Source organism: Mustela erminea, chromosome 7 (assembly GCF_009829155.1).
Source record: "Mustela erminea isolate mMusErm1 chromosome 7, mMusErm1.Pri, whole genome shotgun sequence".
Classification (NCBI taxonomy): Eukaryota; Metazoa; Chordata; class Mammalia; order Carnivora; family Mustelidae; genus Mustela; species Mustela erminea.
The window spans coordinates 116,289,471-116,314,357 of record NC_045620.1 but is presented as its reverse complement, the minus strand read 5'-3'; the positions used below and the strand labels follow the sequence as shown (position 1 = coordinate 116,314,357).

Genomic DNA, 24,887 nt, shown 5'->3' with positions numbered 1-24,887 from the left:
GAGGAAAGAAAAAAGTTTTGAAACTTTTTAAAAATTAAAAGTACCATACATTAAATAAGGTATCTTATTGTTTTCACAAAAAAAGTCAAAGGTGGAAAGGAGTTCTAATATTCAATTCTAACTCATGTTAATAAGGGAATAAACTCTGCTCTAGGAAAGAAGAGTGACTTGTTCCAGGAAATCAATGGCAACTTATCAGCAAATCTGAAAATGAATTCCAATGAAAAAGAGTTCACAGTATCTTTCTACTTGAGAGTTAGCTGAACATGTCACTAGGGCAAGAATCAGCTAAAACTGATTTTAATTGTTTTTAAAACTTTATACCATTTTTAAATGCCAGTAAACATCAAAAGATCCTGCAAAATATGGCTGAGAACCATGGGATGGATCACTTACACTACCATTCATTTCATTTGGCCCTACAAAGAGCCTAGGAATATTAAATTCTACCAACTTTTAAAATTAGTAAGGAAGCTGGTTTCCACAATTGAAAACTGAAAATGGAAAAAGCCAATTAAAAGTGTTCCCAATTAAAAGGTTTATGCTTTCCTGTCTTTAAGAAAACACTCCATATGAAGATTGCCTTTTGTTCTCCTTGCTTTAAAATTCATCAAAATTGAACAAATACAGCTAAACGTCTACTATGTTAGATATGAATGGATAAACTTTAAATGGAAAGAAAACTTCTTAGAAAAAAATTTCCACTTATAAAATTGTTAAGCTAAAAATGCTTTTATTAAGGTCTAGTTCAATAGTCTAAGCATTTAATTTAAAAACTCACCAAACTCTGTCATTCATGTCATTCGTATATTATTCTAGGTTTTTTAGTTTTCATCATGTTTTAGTACATTTTACTTAAATGTAGATAACATCACATTCAGAGAATATTATGATCAGAAAAATTAAAATATTTTCCAAAAGCTGCACTGGCAGATGTAAAGACCAGAACTCAGGTCTTGCTCATAGCCAAGTACACTTGGCCTTCAATAGCTTAATAATGGTATTTATATGCTCTTTGGTTTCATTATTAGGATGACAGGAAAGAAACAGGACTACAAGTAGTAAAGTTACAACCTCACTATACAGCATGAAATATACATTTGAACATAACATACAATTTATAATGAAAAGCCAATTGTATTATATTATGGCTTTCAAAATCAGAAGAACTGGCTTTTAAGGTTTTTTTTCTATTATTTTATAGTATGAAGGCCAAAACCTTATATTAGAATTAAATACACACACATATATAATTAATGTAATACATCTTGGGCACAAGCCACTCTGAAATTCCCAGAGAACCTTTAAATAAATGACAAATCTAAAACTCTAAAATTATTCACATAGTACCCCAAGGAGCAGCATGTATCAATAAACTCAGACAGGCAAACAAATTCCAACCACAACAGTGACTTTGAAAAGGCAGAAGTCTCAGTTACCAGTATTACCAAATGTAGAGCACAGTCAGTGATCACAGTGTGACACTCCACTCAGTTGTATTTACAGGGTAAGAGATAAAAGGCAGAATGTATCTGCCAGCTCCTCTTGGTTGCCTTCCTAATATTCTGACATTAACAGGTAAAAAATAGCAAGCTCCTTTAATATACTTTTCTGCTACAGATATGGCTCTGTTTGAATGTTCAAGAAGCACCTGTTTAAAAAAGTAAAGTCACTGATTTGAAGACCAACTTAAATTCATTTTAGTAAATAGAAACTTCTACCTTGTATTTAAATGTTTTAACTAAAACAAAAGTATATTTTTATTCTAAAGGTCCACTGTTCCACCACTAACAGGTAACAATCATCAATTTATCATCTATGTTGAAAGTTAGAGTTAAATGATCAAATTTATTTTTATTTAAAAATTATTGGCCTTAATAGTTTTATACACATGAAATAAATTCCATTTTATTTGTACTAATTCCATTAGCTTTTTTCCAGCTTGGTGTTCCATAATTTTAGATAACACCAATAATATACCCAGGTGATGCTGATGCTGACAGCACAGGATACTACTCTGAAAACCACTGATCTAGCTTTTGAGGACTTCCAATGTTTTTTGAGGACACAGCTTATCTGCATTTGGAAATTCTCATATAGAACATCAAATGTAGAACCGGAACTTCCATTTCTTAATTTTTCCATCTAGAACAACACAGAACAATTCTATTCCTCCTACACATGGTAGTCACCCAAATATTTGAAAACAAAACAAAACACTCCCTCTCTTTAGATGTATCTTCTCCAAAATGAATATTGCCAATTTCTTTGATTGCATCCCACTCTCCTAGCATTCAGGCCTTTCATCATTCCAGATGCCTCCCTATGAACACTATAGTTCATCATCCCTCTTAATAGGTGGCCCTTAGAATTTAACACAATAACATTAAAGCTTTAGCCTGAATGTCAGAGTGCACGCCTGCCAATCAGTACTAATTCCCTAACCACATTATATCTTTCAGCAACCATACCATAGTACTTCCCAACTGATCCAGAGTAAATGAGAACAGAAGAGTGTAGTAACTTTTCCATCAACTTAAAGTTGTTTAAGCTAAATAACTCTTTTATTCTCAGTTTATGTCCTTCCTAAATATTGGGGTTTGGGGCTACAGGGCTAAATATTAAGGGACAGTGATGGAAGATGGTAGTTATTTTTCCAAAGTCTTCACATGGCAAAAGAGAGTCTCTCATTTCACAGATTCTCTTAAATCACTGGTTTATGTCCTAGAATACTCAAGGACAAAGGTTAATCGCATCCATCCTCTAGTACTGTGTAGGCAGCCAAGTGCTTAGAATAATTTCTATAATTTGCAACAACTAATCACAATCTCATCATTCCTTTAATTAATTTATAGCAGCAAAGCAAACCTCCCAGTGGGATTCAGCAAATAAAAGGGCTTCAAAGTGCTTTAAACACTAGTTCCTAAGACTTCCTTTTTCTTTACACACTTCCCATTTCCCTTTATAATTTCAAAAAACATTCAAACCCAGTCAAGTAGACTACATCAAATTAAGAGGGGTTAAAAAAGTAGACACTTACAATCATTTGTTGCAGTTTAAATTGCTAGACAATAATTTGAACTATAAGTAAACTATACCATCTAGGACAGGGTCCATGGTCCATGGACCATATCGGGCTATCTTTTTGTGTAAACAGAGTTTGACGTTTCAGTCAAACAACAGCCACACCCACTTGTGTACCCATTGCCTGTGGCTGCTTCTGTGTTACAACGGCAAAGGTGAATAGTTGAAACAGAGACCATACGGCCTAGAAAACCCAAAATACTTAGTATCTGGTCTTTCACACAAAACACTGGCCAACCTCTTATCTAGGGCAATGAACTACTGACTACTAAAGAAAACTTTGTGACCTGCAACAATAATCAGGGACTAACTCAGGACCGACCACCCATACTGGAATATCTAAATATAAATATTGGAATATGTGAATAGTCCTTTATCCTACTCTGTATGAAGGATTTGTTGCCCACCCAAGACAAAGCATTCACTTACCTGCTCACTGAGCTAATCTTTAACATACATGTGTCAAGGACTCACTAGTAGAATAGTGAAGAATCCATGAACATACTGCTCTGTGCAATCTACGGTTAAAAAAAAAGTTGCTGCAAGTAACTCGAATGCATGTAATAAAGAAGAAACTGTACAGAACCACAGAATAATCTCCTTTACATTTTAGATTTAAAATACAAAACACTTATAAGGCACTGAAAGTAGAAAAGCTTAAGTTTAACAATTTAGGTAATATTAACTGCATTAAATAATGCAAATTAATTTCCCTTTTGTGTTAAAAAAAGACTTTCATTTTTATGTTTGTAGAGTTGAAATCAAGATAAAACATCTAATCTAATTTCATCATGTAGCTTTTTAACATTACAGAATGTGCTTAAAAAATCACCCCACATTTTATAGATGACAATGTCTCAATAAAACATGAAGTATTTATGTAAGAGAACTAATTATTGGCACAGATAGAACTAGAACTCAGTACTCAACTCTCACTTTGGAACTCTTTCTACTTCAAGATTGAGTATGAAAGACATGCTCATATTCTAGAAAAGGGTGGACTGATGTTGAAATAGTCTAGAGTTTTAAATGTACAGTAAACCTATTCACAGGGGCATAGAGCCCACTCAGCCTAAGCAGACCTCTTGTGTTTTTTACTAATCAACCAACTACAAAATCACAGAAGGAAAAAAACTGATTGATGATAAAGCCAATTATCAGAATGATGAAAAAGAACAACCAATTATATCCTTAACAAATGCTCAAAATTAAAAAAAATAATAATCAATAGTGGAGAAGGGGCAGTATGATGGATACTCACGTATTGCCAATTGGGTACAAATTTTCTGAAGGGTAATTTGGCCATATTTTAAAGTGCCTAAAAAGTTCTCACCATCGAAACCAATTATCCCATTCCCAGGAATATAACCTAAAGAACTAATCTATTATAGATTTCAAATTTTACAGTTTTATGAAGATGTCCATCCCACTATTATTTATAATTGTGAAATATTAGAAACAATCTAATATCCAAAGAAAGAACTGGTTCAGTCATGGTGTATGTATTCATACAATAAAATATTAGGCAGCCATTTTTTTTAAAATCACATTTTCAAAGACATGGGGAAGTACTTAGGAAGTTATAAAAAGTAGGGTATACAACTATATGGTCAGTATAATCTCAATTTGTTATTATGCACACACACAAACACATATACACACTCATACATATAAATAGCATAGACAAAGACTGAGAGGAAATACAAAAAATATTAACAGTGTTATCTCTGGATAGTGAAATTGCAGATTTTTTTCTCTTCTTTATCCTTTTCAGTACTTTCTAAATTTTCTATAATAATCATGTATCAGTTTTATACTCAGAAAATAATAAAAATTCACTCTAGTCAATTTTGAAATTTTTATAGTCTATATAATAAATAAGGAATAAATATTTATAGTACTCAAAAGTATACCTAAGTGATGGGAAATAAATCATTAATATGTAAGAGTATAATTTCCACACATGTATAGGTGGATAATTTTGAATCCAAAAGATAACATTATTTTTTATTTTTTCTCAATTCTTGAGTATAGAAAGTTGATATTTAGTAAACAAGAAATGCAAATCTTTAAATAAAATTGGTGCAAGGCGTCTAAAAATTGTGCTATTCCGGCATCACACTGAAGACACAAATGCTCTCCAATGTAATGTAGATACCCAATGTTAGGTTGAAATAGATATAATCTACTACATGCATGGTGGCCAATAATTACCTAATCAGATTATATATATATTTTCCCCCCAAAGTGACTAGAAATGGTCTATGCTAAAATAAGAAATACAACACCATACCATTATTTTAGTTGGAAGAGCCGCACCAAAAATCATGACAAAAAATTTGTAGAACTATAAGAAAATCCAGTGGTTTTTTGTTTTGTTTTGTTTTTGTTACTGTTAATGATTTCTTGCTAAAAATTTAAGTAAGAGAGTCAAATTGTTGAAAGCATTAAAAAAGCACAGCAGTAGTATACAGTCTGCAATGATTTGAAAATCACTAAGAACACTCTTCAATATTTCCTCATTTGCAGACTACTGCCTATCAAACACGATCTTTGAAGGAAAGGACTATATCTGTTCTTTAACCAATCTTGAATTTATATTCTATATATAATATAGTAATGACACAAAGTGATGTCACACACAAAAAGCCAAACTGTATGTAATTTTAAAAGCTAACTTCAAAATACGATTCTAATGTCTGTGATAAAAAAATCACATAAATATGTAAAATATAAAATACATCCTAACATAGTTTTTACATGAGCTGAAGTTTACCACTTTTAACATAAAAATTCTGAGATGGAATTAATAAAAAAAACAATTTTCGTAGGTACCACAGAGCAATAAGTTTAAATCAGACTATTTTGAGTTGTGTAGCCCTTTATTAGCAACTAAAATAGAAGGTATCTGTTGTACAACACGGGTAGTAATTGACTATAACTGGAGATTTATTATATTCTAATACAGATCATTTATAAATGCAATTTCTTTATTAAAAAGCTTCCACCCTTTTTTTGTTTGTTTGTGTACAATTTGCAAAACTATTCTGAAAGCGGAATATATGTGCACAAGTCTGCAAAGAGTGCAAATTTAGGATATGGTAAATGCTTTACAAGTTACTTTCAACAAACTGTCTGCCACAACTGGGCCTTTACATTGCCATCTTTTTTGATCAAAATATTTTGATGCCAGCCTTCCTTCCACTGCCCTAAACTATAAAGCATTTTTTAATGAGTTGAAATTAAGGAAGGACTACACCTACTAGAAAAGAAGAGAAGAAAGTTCTATTAGTTTGAGGTTTCAGAATCCCCCCAAACCAGGACCAGTATCTTGGTAAGGGCTAGGCGGGGACCCCGGACAGAGAATGAGTATGTGCAGGTGGCATCCCTGAGGATTCAGAGCTTCAGTGGACCGTGAGTGCTCCCGCTGCATAACTCACTGAGCTGTCTTGCCAGTTTCTACACTGGCTTGACTGGGCATAATTCAAAAAGGAAAAGCTCATATTCATTCCATTCTTCTGGAGCTCTGTGATAGCCTAGGGGGGGAAAAAAAACTGGTTACGACAGTCCTCATATAAAAAGTAAATACCTCTGTGTTGGTGTCTTAACTCTGCCCACTTCACAGCTGAAGCCTAGATTTTTTACTCTGCTCTTGATTTGTTTCTTGAGCTTCTTTTCACACATTATTAAACAGGAAAAAGGAATTCCTTACTTCATTCTCTCAAAGAATTTCCCCTAATCTGACTTCTTGATAAATATCAGTCATCTCCCACCCTACCCTTGTTATGTTTAACAAAGCCACTTCAAGAAACATGGACCTCTCTCTCTTTTCTCTAAACCAAATCATAGCCACTTCTGTCATGAAATCCTGGTCTCTTCTTTGTCTAACTTTGACTAAATGTGAAATATATATAAATTAATTTCCAGATCTAAGGGGTAAACCACAATTTTTACTTTAATTGTAGACTGGTTCATCATTTATCTTATTAAAATTTTATTTGATCCAATCTAAATTTCCAATTTAGGAAATTAGTGTAGCTTACCTAGTTTAAATTTCAAGAATTAGATTAAGCCCTGAACAGACTTTACTTCCAGTCAATACTGCTTAAAAGAAATCATTCCTAAAAATCCACAATGTACTATCTTTCAAATTAGTGTTAGTGAACTAACACTGTAGGGTAGGTTCTATTCTAGACTAACATTACCTTCTCCATTATTTCTCTGCCTCCCCAAACAATGAAGGCATTATTGCTTCCTCCTCCCATTCCTGAATATACACACACTTTCTTCTCTATGAAAAAGTCTCACATTTTCTTTTAGGAAAGCCATACTGTTTTATTTATTACAGGAAAAATGAATATTATTATCTCTTTCAAAAATCCAGCTGCCCAAAACTTCTGCCTCTTACTATTATTTACATGAAATACTGTTTTTGTTGTAAAGAGAAAAACATCACACACAATCTGTCTCATGTTACTAAATTATGAATATCTGAAGTTCAAGAACAGAACTTTCCATTTATTTTTAATAAAGTCTAGAACATTAAATAAAACAAAAAAATTAATAAGGTTACTTATTACCAGAGGTTACTTTGATTTATATTTGTAAAGAACATACTGGAACTGGCTGTGAGTCAAGAGAAAAAGTAGGTTTCTATTCTAAATAATTTTTCTGTATTTAAAAGAAAGTACTGGCCTATCTCCCAGTAACAAATAACTTTATTCATGTAAGCAAATAACAGAAAGCTAAATTATCTTAAAGACTAGGGAAAAAAAAAAGTTACCTAAAAGAAATATTCATCAATAAGGTATCACAGATGATAACAATTAAGACATTTTGAAACATCATAGAATCAAATGCTAGAAATCAAGACTTCCTAAGGATACTCACATTTAATAACACCCCAATGGGATGTCTTCCACATATAGTATTATGGTATTTCTTCAAGTAATTGCTAAAAGATACAGGGTCTAGTTGTTCTATAATACTCATACCCTAAAAAAAGAAGAGAAAAAGAAAATGAAAGAAAAAGTAAAAGTACACAATTTATTATTTCCTAATTACATTTTAAAACTGTTACTTAGAGCTAAACATAATTTTTCAATTAAGGAGAAGTAAAGAAAATATATTAAATAATCCTTGTGAAATATCAAACTCATTCATCAAAAGTAATCTCATTATGGTTAGCTCTAACCAATATGTACACTTGATTAACAGAAAACTTTCAGTCCTCAGTTTAGTTTTTTCTGACTATGTTTCCACACCACCATCACCAATTACCAATTAGCTCACAACCCTTAACATGTCACAATTTTACATTTTTCTCCTATAAATGGATTTACAAAAGTAAATCTATTGCAAAAATTAACTTTGCTATATGGCAGGGGTTTTTTTCATAACCATCATATTCCTCCTACCACTGGCATAAATAGTTAAGAGTTTACTATAACTTAGCTAATTCCACAACATACACTTAAATAACAGTGTGTAAGGCATTCTGAATTATCAGCACATGATAAAAAGAAGATACCACAAAGAAAAATGTTAACATAGTTTTAATTAACTTAAAGCTCATAAAAGATAAATGCTTAAGCAAAATAGGCCTTTTATGAACTTTTTAAAATAAAGTATTGGCCTGTCCAGTAACAAATAACTTTATTCATGTAAGCAAAATAATGGAAAGCCAAATTATCTTAAAAGCTTTTTATCTCTTGGGGTGCCTGGGTGGCTCAGTCAGCTGAGCGTCTCTTAGTTTTGGCTCAGGTCATGATCTCAGAGTCCCGGAAATGGGCCTGGCCATGGGCTCTGCACTCAGCAGGAAGTCTGCTTGAAATCCTCTTCCTCTGTCCTTTCCCGCCCTCCCTTCTCGCTTATACTCTCTCTCAAATAAGTAAATAAATCTTTAAAAAAAAGAAGAAAGAAAGAAACCTTTTTATATCTTTATACTTTCAACTGGAATGCTTTATTTTTAAGATTTTAATTCAGGATCAAAAAATTTTAGGACTACTATTAAAACAACCACTATGACTTGGACATTTATTCACACTAAATTCCATACCCTGTAAATGCATTCAAATAATGTGTTCATAATACAGTAATACAAAGCAATTTTAATCAAGCAAATAAATCAATGATTCTCACGCATTCATTCACCAATTATCTTACCTTGTTTCTTATTCAGGTAAAATGTTTTACATTAGTGTTCTATAAACCAGATTAACATATTCTGAGAGAAATGTAAATGGTGGTTTAACTAGGGAATCAACTGATAAATTTTGTGTGGTTTTTAAATTATATTTCAACATGTTTTAAAACAACCGCAGTGGAAAAGCACCTAGAGTAATCAGATGAACACTCATCTGAAAAATGATAGTAATCAGTAGGTGATATAAAAATACTGCAGTGGTGGCATCAAAATTTAATTTTATAAAGAACCTGTTTTCAGAGCATTCAAGTCATTCATAAACATCATCATACTTTCCTGCAAACAGGAAAAGACAGGTATGTGCATGTAATCAACTTTCAATTGACTGCACATCAATTAGTCACTCTAGACTTGTCCACAATCAGTGTTTAATGCTAAGCTGTTTTCCCCTGCAAACTAGGAGGCTTCCAAGTCAATAGTCTCCAGTGACATTTGGTGCAAATTCAGAGAAATATGAACAAACTTAAAAATTAAACCTAAGATAAATAATTAGTACCATAATTCTGGTTCAAAGAATATCACACAGTGTATTTCTAAACCTAGCAGTAATGCAGCGATGGAGTTACACAAATCTCTTCCACACATATGGACAATCAAGATATAACTCCCTAAAAATGAAGGAACTGAGGCATAAATAAGGTTAAAAGCTTGCCTCTGAATTTCTAATCTGAGGCTCTTTCTCACTCACTAGTCTGCTTCATGCAGCATAAGAGACATACTAACAATCATTTAAATACTCTCACAGCTATAATTGGTACACACATTTTAAGAGAACTTTTAACGTTCTTGGATGAAGTCTAGGACAGCTTACCTTAAATAGAACTCTACTCATTAATACATTATGTGACACTGAGGTTCTGAGGTACATGTTAATGTTAAAATCTTAAAGTACATTTTGAACAAACTTACCACATTCATATGCTGACATGAAGAATTCAAAGACAGGAAAACTAATGATCAAATTTGTTAAAAACAAAGAATTCAAGAAATTTCATATAGAAAGATATAAAATAAAGTTATGAATGTAGAGAAGACACTACCAAATAAAGTGTTTGGAATTAAGATATAATGGTTAAATGACAATGAGGTAAAGAAAAAATTGAGATGATGGAAATTAAGGGATAAAGTTTAAATATTTAACCCCTAAAGTGTATTATGTACCTACTAGGGCAAGAATCTATTCCACTACCATCATTCTCTGACAAATAAAGATAGTGAACATGTATGCAGTTTTATAAAGAAGGGATACAGAGAAAAAATAAGGCTTTTCTCAAGAGTGAAATTCTCCAATTGGAAAATTCACGAAGTACGCAAACAATAGCAATAATCATAATGAGAGACAGGGCATCTATTAAGTAATACAGAACACTGGCAAATATACTTTTGTATATATTTATATCTTGATGTTAACAACTTTTAAATCATAGTTACCAAAATTTCAAGAAGATGAAAATGTTAGTTTGATACTACTGCCAACAGCCAAAATTTCAAGATGAAGAAACAAAGTACTTCCCCACTAAGCTTAGTTAACTCTTCTATTACTTAAAATACTTGATCAGTGAACCTGAAGTCCAGGTGATGAAAATCTTACTTATGGCCTAGCATACTGAGAATCTGTTCACACGAACTTAAATCCAATATGAAGCAGTGAAGATCTAAGATAAAAAGCAGATATCATAAACACCAAAAGCCAATATCCATCATGATTTGGGTTTCTGAGAAATTTAGGGGCTTCAGCAAGAAATCCTCAGATTGAAAGCTAACTTTGTACTGTGAGGGGGAACAAGAGCAGAGGGAATCCATCATTATGCTGACTCTTTAAGCAATAAGTGAAAGCTTGTAATGTTAAATCCCAAGTGACAATCCTAAACTGAGCAATTTTAACTGATAGAGCTGCAAATTCAGGACTCTGATAAGACAACAAAGATCCTCCCTTTTAAAAAAGTTTATATATAGGGACACCTGGGCGGCTCAGTTGGTGAAGCGTCTGCCTTCAGCTCAGGTTATGATCTTAGGATCCTGGGATCAAGCCTGAAATGGGGCTTCCTGTTCAGCAGGGAGTCTGTTTCTCCCTCTCACTTCGCCTCTATGCTCTCTCTTTCTCTCAAATAAATAAATAAAATCTTTTAAAATTTTTTTTAAAAGTTTATACATTATAAAATATTTAATTTAAATTTAACTTTAAATACTATCACCAGAAGTAATCTCCATCTATAGTAACAAACACAAAAAAGAAACAAAACTATTTTAGAGGACTTTAAGAAATTAGAACTAGAACCATAGGTCTTTTTATTATGAACACTTAATTAATCACCATATTATGTTGTGAGTAGGCCTCATTTTTTAAAGTAAGGATATATATTTATGTTGGAGAGATGGATGTACATTTAGGTGGACAAGGTGGGAAAAGGAAATATTCTGCTTTCGGTAAGAGGCATCAAGAGAAATCTTACAGTCAAAGAAATTTTATGGGAAAAAAAAATCACCCTAAAGATAGCAGTGCTAAAAAGCAATATACTATCTCGTAGCTATCTTAAAAGATGATATTATAAAACCTTATATCAAAGACTACTAAAGAAACTATTGCCTTGAGTTTGAGAAAGAAGTACAAGTACACAAATCTGAACAATTTCACTTTCAAAAGAGTTGAAAGAAAGAATGGTAGCTGAAGTTCAAATTAAATGAAGTGACTACTAATAAATTTGGAAGGAAAACATATCGTAAGGATGACTACAATGACATTTTCAGACTCTCTTTGCCAAATCATAAGTAATTTGGCAATGTCCATAATGAAACATTGGTCTATATCAAAAGTGGCCCGGAAAAAAAAAATGATTATATGATATATATATAAAACATATATGTATGTACTTAAGTACAGTTAATGTTTCCAGTATGTAATATCAAAAGTTCACAAAAATGAATGTCTTAAAATAAGTTCTGCTTTGTAATTACTGAAATTACAAAGTTCTAATTACCAAAAACATGATCAGCAGCCAATACTAATATAACACTTTTAGAATCTCCTGTAACTAGTCACTTTTTTCCCCACTTACAACATTTGGAAGATCCAGTTTATTTTCCTATATATTTCTTTACATATTTTTTTTCACATAACTTGATTCCAAGATAGTCAAATGCTAGAGACGTAATTATTTTATAATAAGAGGAACAGCTATTTTTATTTTGCTTTGGAAACTAGAAACACTTTTACTTATTTTAGTAACTCTATTTAATAAGACTTTCCTGATAACAAAAAAAAAAAGAGCTAAAACTAATTAACATACTAATTTTGAAAAGACTATACCTAAGATTTTATACCTAAATAATTTTTCATCCTATAAAACTTTCAAAATGTGTAATAATTACAATTCAGAACTGATAACATGTTTTAATACTTTATACAGAGAACACTTCCAATTATATTTGCTCTGAAAAGATTGCATATAGAAACTAAGATACTGGTTCTCAAATGAATGAAATTATTTATAACATAAAATGGCACTTTAGAAAAGGAATATACAGAGGGACAGTCACCATTTGGTTATATAAATCAATTAAGAAAACCCAGTATGTAAGAGTTTAATAGTGAGTGTACATATGTATATAAAAACACACACATATATATAAACATACATACATGACTATATGTATAGACCTATCCAATCTTATTATTTTAATCCACTTTAACCCCCAGAAGTGACTTACAACTTGAATTAAGAACATGCTAATAAAAGAACAGAACACTTATGAACCATTTAAAAACAGAAAGGGACCACAAAAATCTGACTCCAAGTCAAATATTATATCAAATATTAAATTCAAATGTGTTAACAAGAAACAAATACTTAATATTCAGAAATTATATTCCAGACTAAATAAAAATTTTAAAATTATGCCCCAATTTTGGACATCTAAAGTAAGGTAAATCAGATGCAGATTTAGAAGCCAATATTAAACTTACTGGTTCTGTGTACCCTTTGTGAGCAAAAATTTCTGATTTCAAAGACTTAGAAGCTACCAAAAAAAAGCAATAACTATAGAATTATGAGAATCATGCCAATGGGTAATTGTTACCCTTTTTGCTCTGCCCCAAAGTAAGAAACCAAGGTGTATCTGTCTAATAAAAATATACCTCAAGAAAGGTAAGTAAAGCTAGTCCTCTTAATATAAGCTATCAATATAGCATTAGAAGAAAGGCTAAAAGAATAGTTAAGTATGGATGTTTATATATAACGCATAGAATAATTAGTAAAATAATACTAAAGTGTTTAAATGTGACCACAGTTCTAAAGAGTTCCAAAGGATGCTATTATGTTCAGTGACTTGAGAATACCAGGTAAGCTAATATTTTAGTCAAAACACCTCTCTGTGCTAAAAGCATTAATTCACGGATTTACAAATTTTTACGTGTGCAAAATTAAATGCTGCCTAATTAAAGTTGGCAAATGATTTAAAGAGATGAACAGAAAGCAAGAGGAGATAAATAGGAAATTTGTTCTACTCAACAGATTAGGGGCCATAGCAGGACAGTACAAATTCACCTACAAAGCAAATTTAGGAATAAAAAGATGTTGGGACTCTTTCCACACTACCAGAAGGCACATCTCCAGGGGCACTATGAACAAGTCTACTTTGAAAAAGTCCCATGGGTGACTGAAATTGTAAAGACAAAGTTAAGGATTACTATAGTAGACAATCTCTCTGACCATCTACACCTTACTTACTTAACTCCAGACCTCTTGAACTTATTCCAGACCTCTTCCCCAGACTTACAACCAATACAGTCAATTCTGTAGCAAAGCCCTTCTGAATGACCTCTAAAGTAATGTAACTAGGGGTGCCCGGGTGGCTCAGTCTGCTTCTCCCTCTTCCTCTGTCCCCCCCCCAACCTTGTGCTCTCTCTCTCTCAAAAATAAATAAAATATTTTAAAAAATAAAATAAAATAATGTAACTACATCATTTCTTTGTGCTTACATGCATTTCTTATCCTGGAATATAACGCCCTACATTATCCGGCCTCTGCCTATCCCTCTTGCCACAGCTTGTACCACTCTTATCCCTATCTACCATACTCCTGCAACACTGGCCTTTTTTTTTTTCTTCACACCCAGCCTCTTGCCTATCTTAAGAACTTCGCACAGGCAGGTCCTTTTGTCCAGAATGCTCTTTCCTCTGATCTTTACTTGGTTTGGTCCTTCTTATCTCTATCTCAGTTTAATGTTTCTCCTCAGGGCAGTCTTTCTCCAACCACTTAACCACCAATCACTTGAATCATTTACTATTTCAAAATCCTTTCAATGTTTTCTGTACAGCACACATCACTTTTGGAAACTAACATATATACGTGTGTGTGTGTGTGTGTGTGTGTGTGTGTGTGTGTGTGATTCGTTTTTAACGAGTAAGGATATATATGTATATGTATCCTTACTTTTTTTTTTTTTAATGTATCTCCTCCTGTTAGAATAAAAGTTCTGTAAGTAAGTGTAAGTAAGAGTAAGTGTGTGTGTTTACTGTCCTAACTCCAATGATGCCTAGGACTATAAATGCACTAAAAAATAATTGGCAAAATGAAAATCCAAATGCCAACTTGACATCTCCACTTGGATATCTTAAAGGCAACAGCAAATATAACATATCCTTAATGTGATTTATGATTTCCCTACCTCCTAAAATATCAGTCCTATCTTCTTGGGCTTTAAATCTAAGTGAACAGTACCAATACCCAACCAGCAGCATAGGCCAGACATTTAGGAGTTATTCTTTCTTTCCCAGCAAGTTCAATCAATCTCCAAGTCCCATCATCACTTTGTCTCTTATATGTACTGATTATATCCACTCTGTCCCTCTCTTCCACCATCACCATCCCATCCACTGTCTGAATTACCATTTGTCACCTGGATTACCAAAATGGTCTACTCATTTTTCCTTTGACCTCCCTCCAACCCACCTGTGACATTGCAGCTATATGAGCTATTCAAATACAATCTGATCTTACCATTTTCCTATTTAATATCCTTTAAACAGCCTGTTCTAGGAATGCCTGGGTGGTTCAGTCAGTTAAGCGTCTGTCTTAGGCTCCAGTCACAATCTCAGGGTCCTGGAATTAAGCCCCGTGTAGGGCTCCCTGGTCCCTGTGTCTCCCCCTCCCTCTGTCCTGCTTGTGCTCACACTCTCTCTAATAAATAAAAATAAAATCTTCCAAAAAAACCAGGGACGCCTGGGTGGCTCAATCAGTTAAGCATTTGCCTTTAGCTCAGGTCGTGATCCCAGGGTCCTGGGATTACCACATCAAGCCCCTTACTCAGCGAAGATCCTGCTTCTCCCCTCTGCCTGCCACTCCCTCCCACTGCTTGTACATGCATACGCTCTCTTTCTCTCTCTGACAAAAAAATAAAATAGAACCCTTAAAATGAATAAACAGCCTGTTCTAGATCCTCTAGCTTCATTTCTCACCCCTACCCCCAGCCCATACATCCACTGATCCACTCAACAATTGCATATATTGAGTACCCAGTGAAAGGCTGATACAAAATGGACAAAGATCCTGATCTCATGAAGCTTACAGTCTAATAGGAGAGGTTATCACCAAACAAATCAACAGTAAGTAAGTCACACAGTAATTAATACTGAGAAGAAAACTTAAATAGGGTAAGGTCATGGATCAACTGTTTACTATAGGGGTATAATGGAAAACTATGGGTACATTTTTGGGTGTCCCAATATTAAAAGATACTAGTGGGTGGTATCCAGGCATGCTGATTGTCCTATAATACAAGATAGTCGCACACAACAAATAATTGTTCTCATCCCATAATACTCTTGACATGTCTACATAGGTGAAAAACCTGGGCGCATGGGTGGCTCAGTGGGTTAAGCCTCTGCCTTTGGCTCAGGTCACGATATTGGGCTCTCTGCTCAGTGGGAGGCCTGCTTCTCCCTCTCTCTCTGCCTGCCTCTCGCCTACTTGTGATCTCTCTCTCTCTGTCAATAAATAAATAAAATCTTAAAAAAAAAAACCTGCTAATAATTATCTAGACCCTTAACTCTATTTTATATATAAATACTAATAAGTTTTACATGGTTTTAATATACAGATTTCCAAGGAATGGCCATATTCATTTAAAGTAAGGGAAGGCTGAACTTTGTTTAGTTTACAACTTTACTAGGAATTGCTCACCATTTTGGAAAATCAAGTCACCCAGCAATGCACCCTAGTGATATGAGTCCAAACATAACTGTTTAGGTTTGGATTGATGGCTGTTATAGTAATGATACAATGTGTAAGCATCTACTTCATAGTGTCTTCTAATATAGTTAGAATTCGGGCCCTTACAGTATTAAAAATTTATTAGTTTATCATAAATTACTTTCCCCTTATTTCTTCTCATATCACAGTTAGGGTATTCACTTAATTTATTATGTATATAGTAAGATTATATTCATTATTTCATTCACTTGAAAAGTATTTACTGAGCACCTACTAATGTTCTAATCACTATTCTAAGCACTCTGGATACACTGGAGAACAAATAACATATCCTGACTAACAAAACTATAATAAATAAGTAGAATATTTAGTTTGTTGAAAGAAAAACTGCAGCAAAGTAAGGTACGTTGGAATGCTAAGAAGGTGGAGTGTATGATGCAAAATTAAACTGGGTAGTCAATGCATCTTGCTGGGAAGGTAAAGCTGAGGCAAAGCCACAAGTCAGACAGTCAAATAACAAAAAGGGCCAAAGCCCTAAAGTAGGCACATCTATATCATCATCACAGAACAATAAGGAGAGTATGTGCCCTAAGTAACTCTTACAGCTCCATATCAGAATAGCTTCTAAGTCTGCTCAACGACTGCATTGAAAGTTCCATTAAGTGAAAGACAATGTTTTATCTTCTTAATGTCTTCAGTACTTCACACAGTACCAGACCACTAGGAGACACCCATTAACCACTTGCTACATGAAGAAATAATGATGACATAATCAGAAAAGTTTTCTGATGCAACTGAGAATTATGCCTCAGAAAAAGTAAGATGAGAACTAGAAGCCAGGAAAAGGATTAAATGACTGACGTGACATCAATAAATCCAAAAGAAAAGTCAGTAGATTAAGTCCAAACAAAATTCCAAAGGTAAAAGTATTAGGCTATAATTAGATCTAAGTAACAGATAAATTTAAATATGATAAATCTACATATAAGAAAATCTCCTGAGTAACTAAATTTGCATTCATATCCATTTGGCTTTTAATAAAATATACAAGGTATAACCTACCTATGGTTTTAGATCCAGATTCCTCACTAAAATGTTTTATCTACTTTAGACTAAATATTCTTGTACTAAAACATATGCATAAAGCTTTTGAAACAGTGGTAAAGTTGATTTCAACATAACACAGACTTAAAGTCTGACAGATTTAAAGACAATTTAGAGACCACCTATTTCAAGACTCATCTTTAAGATGACAAATTGAGGACTAGAGAACTGAAATGATCTGTCAAAAGTCAAAGCCAGTAAGTGATAAACCTCCTATATTTAATATTCTGTTTATAAGTTTAAAAACACAAAATGATCTGCATGACTTTTCAAATAGGAAAACAATTACTCCAACTACCATACTATTTTAAGGAAAATGACAGCAGGATTCAGTGTCTGTTGTACTACTGGGCCAGGTAAGAATACAATCATATTTTTAAATTCTCTATTTAAACAACAAAATGAAACACCATTTAAGAAAGTCCAAATGGCAAAAAAAATAATAATAAATAAACTTAGAATTTGCTACGGTTGTTTCTGCTTAAAAATAAGTAATGGCATTAGTATCCTGTCATCCCTAAACCTGAGACACTCCCCCAAATAGCATCTAAAAATCTATACATTATTCTTTGTCCTTACTAATTAAATAAAATTAAGATAAAGGAAATTTCAACTAATAGAAAAGGGATTATTTTTATAATCAATATTCATATGATTATAAATTATATTTTGCACATTTAGTTAAAAAAAGATAGGGAAAGAATTATTAGTCCACTGTATATTTCAACATATTAAGTCTTGAATCACTAATCTGAAATCAAAGAAAATACCTTAGAGCATTAAAACCCCACACCTGAAAGACTTACCATTTTATCTAGATGTTCAATGGATCTATAAATCTCCCCCTGGGATTCATCATAGTAACTGTAACGGAACCTTTGACCTTGAAACAAATATCATGTACAAAATAAAATAGGGAAAAATTAGAAGCTAAAAAGAAAGCAAGCGCTTACCAAATAATTTCAGTTCTCATGGAAGGCAAAGCACAGCTTAAGCCTCTGAGAGAATCATTCCCAAGAGCCCTTGTACATAAAAATAAAAGGCATATTTGGGAAGTAATAAAGAAATGATATATCACCAGTGTTTTATGATGTTAAAAACTACTTCAAACTGTAGAACCTTAAAGTCACAAGCAATACAAAAGACTAAGGAAACAAAACAGCTTAAAAGTTAGAAGCATTGTTAAACATATTATATCACTCTGTAATGGAAGGTAAACCCAAAGAATATGATTCAAGGAAATCTGGTTTAAGGAAACTATCTCAGTGTAACAGATCAATGAAATCAATGAAAGCTTAGCTTTTGCTGTATAAATGCAAAGATTTGATCTCTATTACAGAAACAAAAATGTGCAAGCCGGAGATATATTGTGGCTTATGTGATTTTTATGACCTCAATAAAAAAATTTATCTCATTTTTTTAAAACTCTCTACTTGAAAAAGATCGATTCAAGTGCCTAAAAATAGGATGGCACAAAAGGATAAATACAATTGTCCTGCTCTGACAATAAAATCTCAGTAAGAGTACAAGCACAGAACATTCACGTTTAGCTCTTCTCCAAGAAACAGAGGGTAAGCTGGAAGAAGCTTGAAAAGAAGACAGAAAACAAAAGGCTCAGGTAATAAATCTGGCTCCCTATTATAATCGTATAAAAACTAGAAGTTAAACATATTCATAAATAATTGTGGTATGCTATTCCACAGACTATGTTGTATTTCAGACACATCTACATTTGTATATCTGTGATAGCCTATATTTCTTAGAACTCATTACTTTATATTTAGCTATTTTTAAAGATTCACCAAAATACATTTGAAAGGTATGTGAGTACACCAGTCATGTATGCACACATTCTGTGTCTTGTGCTTCATTTTTAGAGCAAAGTTCACATATAAAATTATTATCCTCACACCTGAGAAGATGGGTTTCTTTGGCTGGATACTTATGATTTTTAAGTTCTCTGTTTATCTTACTAAAAAAAAATGATCATCTTATAGATGACGAGTGATGCAAAATAACAAAACTCTTTTGGTGTTCTCTTTTGGAAAAAACCACACACCACAGTTATCCACACTTCCTTGACTTGTTGATTTTGATCAACTTTGATGGTCATCTTTCTAGACTATACTGTATTTTCTTAACTTTCACATTTTAACTTTGCACACACATTAATACGTATGATTACTCATGTAACAGTTCTTATTTTCCCTCAAGAGTTGCTATTAAATCAGTATTGCATCTTATAATTCATGATATCCTAGAATCAAGAAATAAGGTTCTGAGACAATTATCTGCTTTCTGAATATAAAAACCATTTCTATCAACATTGAGGATTACTACATGTCACCATAACTATGAGATCAATTACAATTCTTGCACTAAAAAAATTCTTAAACAGTGACAATTCATCACTCAATGCCCTTATATTAATTAACTCATCAGACATTTCTTTCAAAATTTAGAGTTAGGTATAGTTTTGTTTTTCTTTACAGAATATACACACTTACTCCTACCTAATAGCGAGAACTATATATTGGACCCTATTTTTTCCTACTTGCCAGATGGCTATTGGAAGGCTCAAAGTCAAATCTAAAGTCTGCTGCAATAACTTCTTGATTCAATTCACCGGTACTAAATTTCTACTTGGATTTCAAAGGTCTTTTGACAGAGTTGCCCGAAATCTTTTGTGAAATAAACAAACAAATTATTAATCTTAGACAAGAAACTTCTGACTCAACTGTCAACTGTAGTAAGAGTAATATCCTTGGAAGCAATCAAGATGAATATTTTTGAACCTGAACTACTTCAGGTTTATACTAATACATTCTCTTTTTCTTGCTTCAGGAGATAGCTGTTCGTTTTAGCTGTCAATAATCCCTGTGACTGGGATGTAATTGTCTAATCTGAAAACTGCTACTCTTCAGGTCTACAGAAAAATGCATGTACTTTCTGATAACCATTTCTACTCAAGTCTTTTCTGCTTATTTCCAAGTTCAGAGCTGCTGTTTCAAATGACTGAAGTTGGTCAAAGCTGCCTTAATCACAAGTGGAAAGTACAACTATACTTAGAAATGCTCCATGTTCATATGGACCATTTTCACTGTAACCCTGACTTAAAAACTACTTCTGAAGTAAGAAAAAATACATAAAATGTTTGAATACTTCAAAATACCAAATCAACATATGATTTAAAAAGGATGACAAAATGCACAGGAAATTGATGAGGAAATGTTTAACATTTTACTATCTACCTCTTGCTGCTCTTTAGGTGTTTGCATTTTGTAGCTGAAGAATCAAGTAGAAATATTTTATGAGCTCTAAATAATGTATCAATTAAGTAGCTAAATACACACTACATAGAGCTACTATACTGAAAAAGTATTTTACTTAAACAGCTCAACTTAGAATAATTTTTTAAAATTATACAAGCATTTAAAAATTACCTGAGTAATTCATTCTGGTCAATATACATACAGAAAGCATCTACTTCAAAGTAAATAGTTTCTATCATCCTAGCCTATCCGTAGGGGTGGAAGTAGGAGGTGTGTGCACACACACGCATGCACACACACACACACCACTTTAGTTACACACCTCTTGTAATTTGAATGCAAAAAATCGTTTGTATCTAATTATCAAAAAGAAGTTTATCAAGATTTTATTTAATGAAAAATGAAAGAAATGACAACACTAGCACAATACACTGTTCATAAATGCACCTTTAATCAAATATTCACTGTTGATGTATTATGACTTCATGTTTAACTCACAAGCAGACATTTTGTTTTATAACACTTCTAACATTCAGTAAAGCTTATGCATCTAAACTGAGCAAACACAGGTGCCTCTGTACCTGGAGAACTGGACTTGTATACTTTTTTAAGTATGAATAAAGCATATCACATAGAAAGAGAAAATTACTTACCTGAAACTTATCCTTTCAGAAGGTACACTGGGAAAATGGATTCTTTGAGCCCCTGTTTCAACTCCAAGTATGAGCTTTCTAGCTTTAAGAGCCATTGACACTGCCCCTAGGGGCAGTACAAGCTTTGGAACTCCCCTAGTGAGTATGTCAGTAGTTTCTTCAGGTGCCTTCCCTCAGTTCTTTTCAAATTCAAAAGATGAGAGGAAAAATAACCCAAGAAAAAAAATCCTGTAAAGCAGAAACCTTACTCTTTGAGGGAAGGAGGGTAGCTCATTTGTGAATCCATTCCAGAGCACGCTTTCTGAGAAAAAGAAATACAGGTAAGTAATTTTCCTATCTCCAAAGGTGACTGGTGATTAATGAGTGATTCACAGAGTGTGGAGAGTAAGCTCCAGGGATGTCTGTTCAACACACAACAATCAACTAATGAGGACAAACATACAATGAATGGTACAAGAACCAACACTGCTTTTTAAGTGCATCAAAACAAAACAACAAAACAAAAACAAAACAAAATATAGCAAATACCTCAACATTAAGCTATACACTGGTTTGCAGAAATAAACAACGAGCTTGGAAAGTTTATTTTAAAGCCCCCAAAAAGGATTAGAACAAAACAGACTTTCAGACATATGTCTAGTAAAAATTGTACTGTTACACATTCACTTTATCACTTTATGTTTATATGTTAAAGCACTTTCAATTATTTTAGTTAATCCTCACAACAACCTATGAGATAGTTTATTAGGTCATTCCATACTAAGGACATTCATAATCGTGAAAAACTATAGTCCTTTCATTCTAAAATCTTAGTTATAATGTAAAAAGAAAAAAAAAAGTATTAGCCTTCCCTCAAAAGATCAAAAACCTAAATATGTGTAACTAGTATGTATAAAAATTTGAGAAGACAAATATGAAAGGCTTGGATGAGATGTATTTCAGGAATTAGCTAACTTATACTCAAACCAATTGAAATTATTTAGAAAAATAGTAACACCCTAGTACCTAAGAGACTAGCAACAGAGAAGGAAAAAGAGGCAGGCATGCATAATCACTTGTTATGGAAAATTAAACTAGAAATCTGAATAAAGATAAATCCATAAATATTCTGGGGAATGCTACTTTTGATAGGTGACACAAATTAAAAAAGAAATTATATAAACCTATACAAATATAAGTTCCTATGTAAAAATCCAAAAACTGCTGAATTGAGTGCAGTAAAATTTATTCATATTTAATAAAATAATTTATCACTAACATTTACCAAGTAAATTTACTGAAGTCAATTTGCAGTTAAAATCACCATAAAAAAGAAAAGTAAGTAGAATGAATCGACTTTAAAAAAATCAATTTCTGTTAGATGCAGTTTCATCTAGAAACCTCTTAGAAGTTAATCAGAAATTATGTTAATGAAAGCTGTCAATGATCTAAATGTGAAAATAAAAAATTTCAAAATCAGGAAAGTACAAACATTAATATTTTATATTATATATATGGAGAAGAGCAAAAATGAAAGGCAAACAGAATGAAAATTAGAAAAACTAAAATAGGTCCATCCTATAAGATGGCATCTTATATGGATGGCTCCATATAAGATGCCATCTTATAGGATAAGAAACTTGGTCAGAAAAAGTATGGACACAACATTACCTAAGCACAGTAAAAATCAAATACTAGCAGCAAATGTCCTTCACTTACACCACAAGCCCTGGTAGTAGCAGGAAGGGCAAAATGAGGTAGTTCATGAAGTGTTACTAGGAAACATCACCCTACTGGGCTGACTAATGAATTTTCATGTGGAATTAGACTAGTGATAAAATAAAAGACAGGAATTGAAGTGTGAAGGTTTTTTTTTTCTGTTAGCGTGGGGTATTCAAATGAAGGGACAGAAAGAAGGGGGCAGAATAGAATCTAGGTACCCATTCTCCCTCAGCTTTCCCAACCCAAAAAGAAAATTTGGGAGTATTTTAATCTTTCTACTTTTCTCTCTCTAATGTCTTTTTCAAGTCCACATAAAATTTAAATGGGATCTGAAAGATGAAAATCTTTAAAGCAAAGTACACTTAAAAAAAAAGTCATTCGTGTAATGGACACTGGTTATAAGTAACCAGGCAAAACCCTTCCAATCACTGTCCTCCATCACCAATCTCCTGCCTTATTTTTAACAGAACCCGGACATAATAGAATAATGGACTAGAAATGAAAATGTTGTCACTGCTAGTACTCTGTTATTCAACAAAACAAATTCCACTGTAGGCATCTGAGTAATCTGTCAACGGTACCATAATCAAGTAAGATGATTTTTCTCCAAAAATCAGCTATTTAGAAATGTAAAGGGTGTTGACAGCTCAACTCAATGAAATTTTTAAGATCTCTGAGTATCTGAGTAACTGAATTCTTCCTGTGAAATGATTTAGAATGCAGTGTTATCACTACTTTGATATGGTAAAATCAATCTATACAGTATCTTTACCAAAAAAGAAGAAACAGCAGAAGCAGCAGAAGCAGATGAAGAAGAAGAAGAAGCAGCAGCAGAAGAAGAAGTAATAGAAGAAGAAGAAGAAGGACTATTAAGAAATACCCTCCCAAGAAAAAGCTTGACTTTTGAAATGGGAGTATAACATTCATTAAAATTTAGAAAAGATGACCAATGCCACCAGAGCATTAAACTTGAAAAATACAAAAATTTCTAAGACATTTTATTTTAACCTGTAACTAGTCAAAAATTCATATTACTTCAGTTAGGCATATAAAATAGGAAATGAATCTTACTTTACAAGAATGATGGTTATTATTGCTATTGTAAAGGGAAACTACCAGTCTTGGAATAGTATCCATGCAACACCTTCCACTTATCCCCAGATCTTCATCGAATTTCCTAACAAGAATTAGTACAGTGCTTTTCATAAGTGCAAAGCAAGCACCTAATGAGTATTGTTAGTGAGAGTGATACTAAAAAAAATAAACACCTGGAAAAGTTCTATTACTTAACCACCAAATGTAAATAAAAAATGTTTTAGGCTCTGGACAATTCTCTTAACTAACACCTACCAGCCTCTGGAAATTTTGAGTTCTTATTTGTAATTGTCACCAGGAAATCCTAGCTTATAATTTAAATGCCAAATTTTTCTACAGCACAGGAGATCGAAAGGCCTAAATAACTTTCCAAGAACCTAGGTAGAATACAAAACAAAATTCATCTTTCTCTCTCAATATTGTACTTAAATACAGTACTTGGATTAGGGCTTATTTGCTTTAGATTTCATTCATGAAGCAAAAAAAAATGACTCAACAGACAAGAGCGATTTTAAAGCATCTACAGATTTTTGTGTGATTTATGCTGTGATTGCACATGATA

The 24,887-nt window shown here is 32.8% G+C and overlaps 1 protein-coding gene across 3 annotated transcripts in view; it reads right to left on the bottom strand.

The window, feature by feature from the left end:
* Window positions 1–5,947: 5,947 nt before the first annotated feature.
* Window positions 5,948–24,887, bottom strand: part of MEMO1 (mediator of cell motility 1) — a 116,029-nt gene continuing 97,089 nt past the window's right edge. For 2 of the 3 annotated variants that reach the window (XM_032353045.1, XM_032353047.1), the window contains 3 exons: window positions 18,411–18,487; window positions 7,975–8,079; window positions 5,948–6,620 (listed from right to left, as the gene is read on the bottom strand). In XM_032353045.1, the coding sequence (XP_032208936.1) occupies window positions 6,489–6,620; window positions 7,975–8,079; window positions 18,411–18,487 (314 nt within the window). In that variant the 3' untranslated portion in view covers window positions 5,948–6,488. The remainder of the gene's footprint in view (window positions 6,621–7,974; window positions 8,080–18,410; window positions 18,488–24,887) is intronic. The other variant, XM_032353046.1, reaches the window with a different exon arrangement.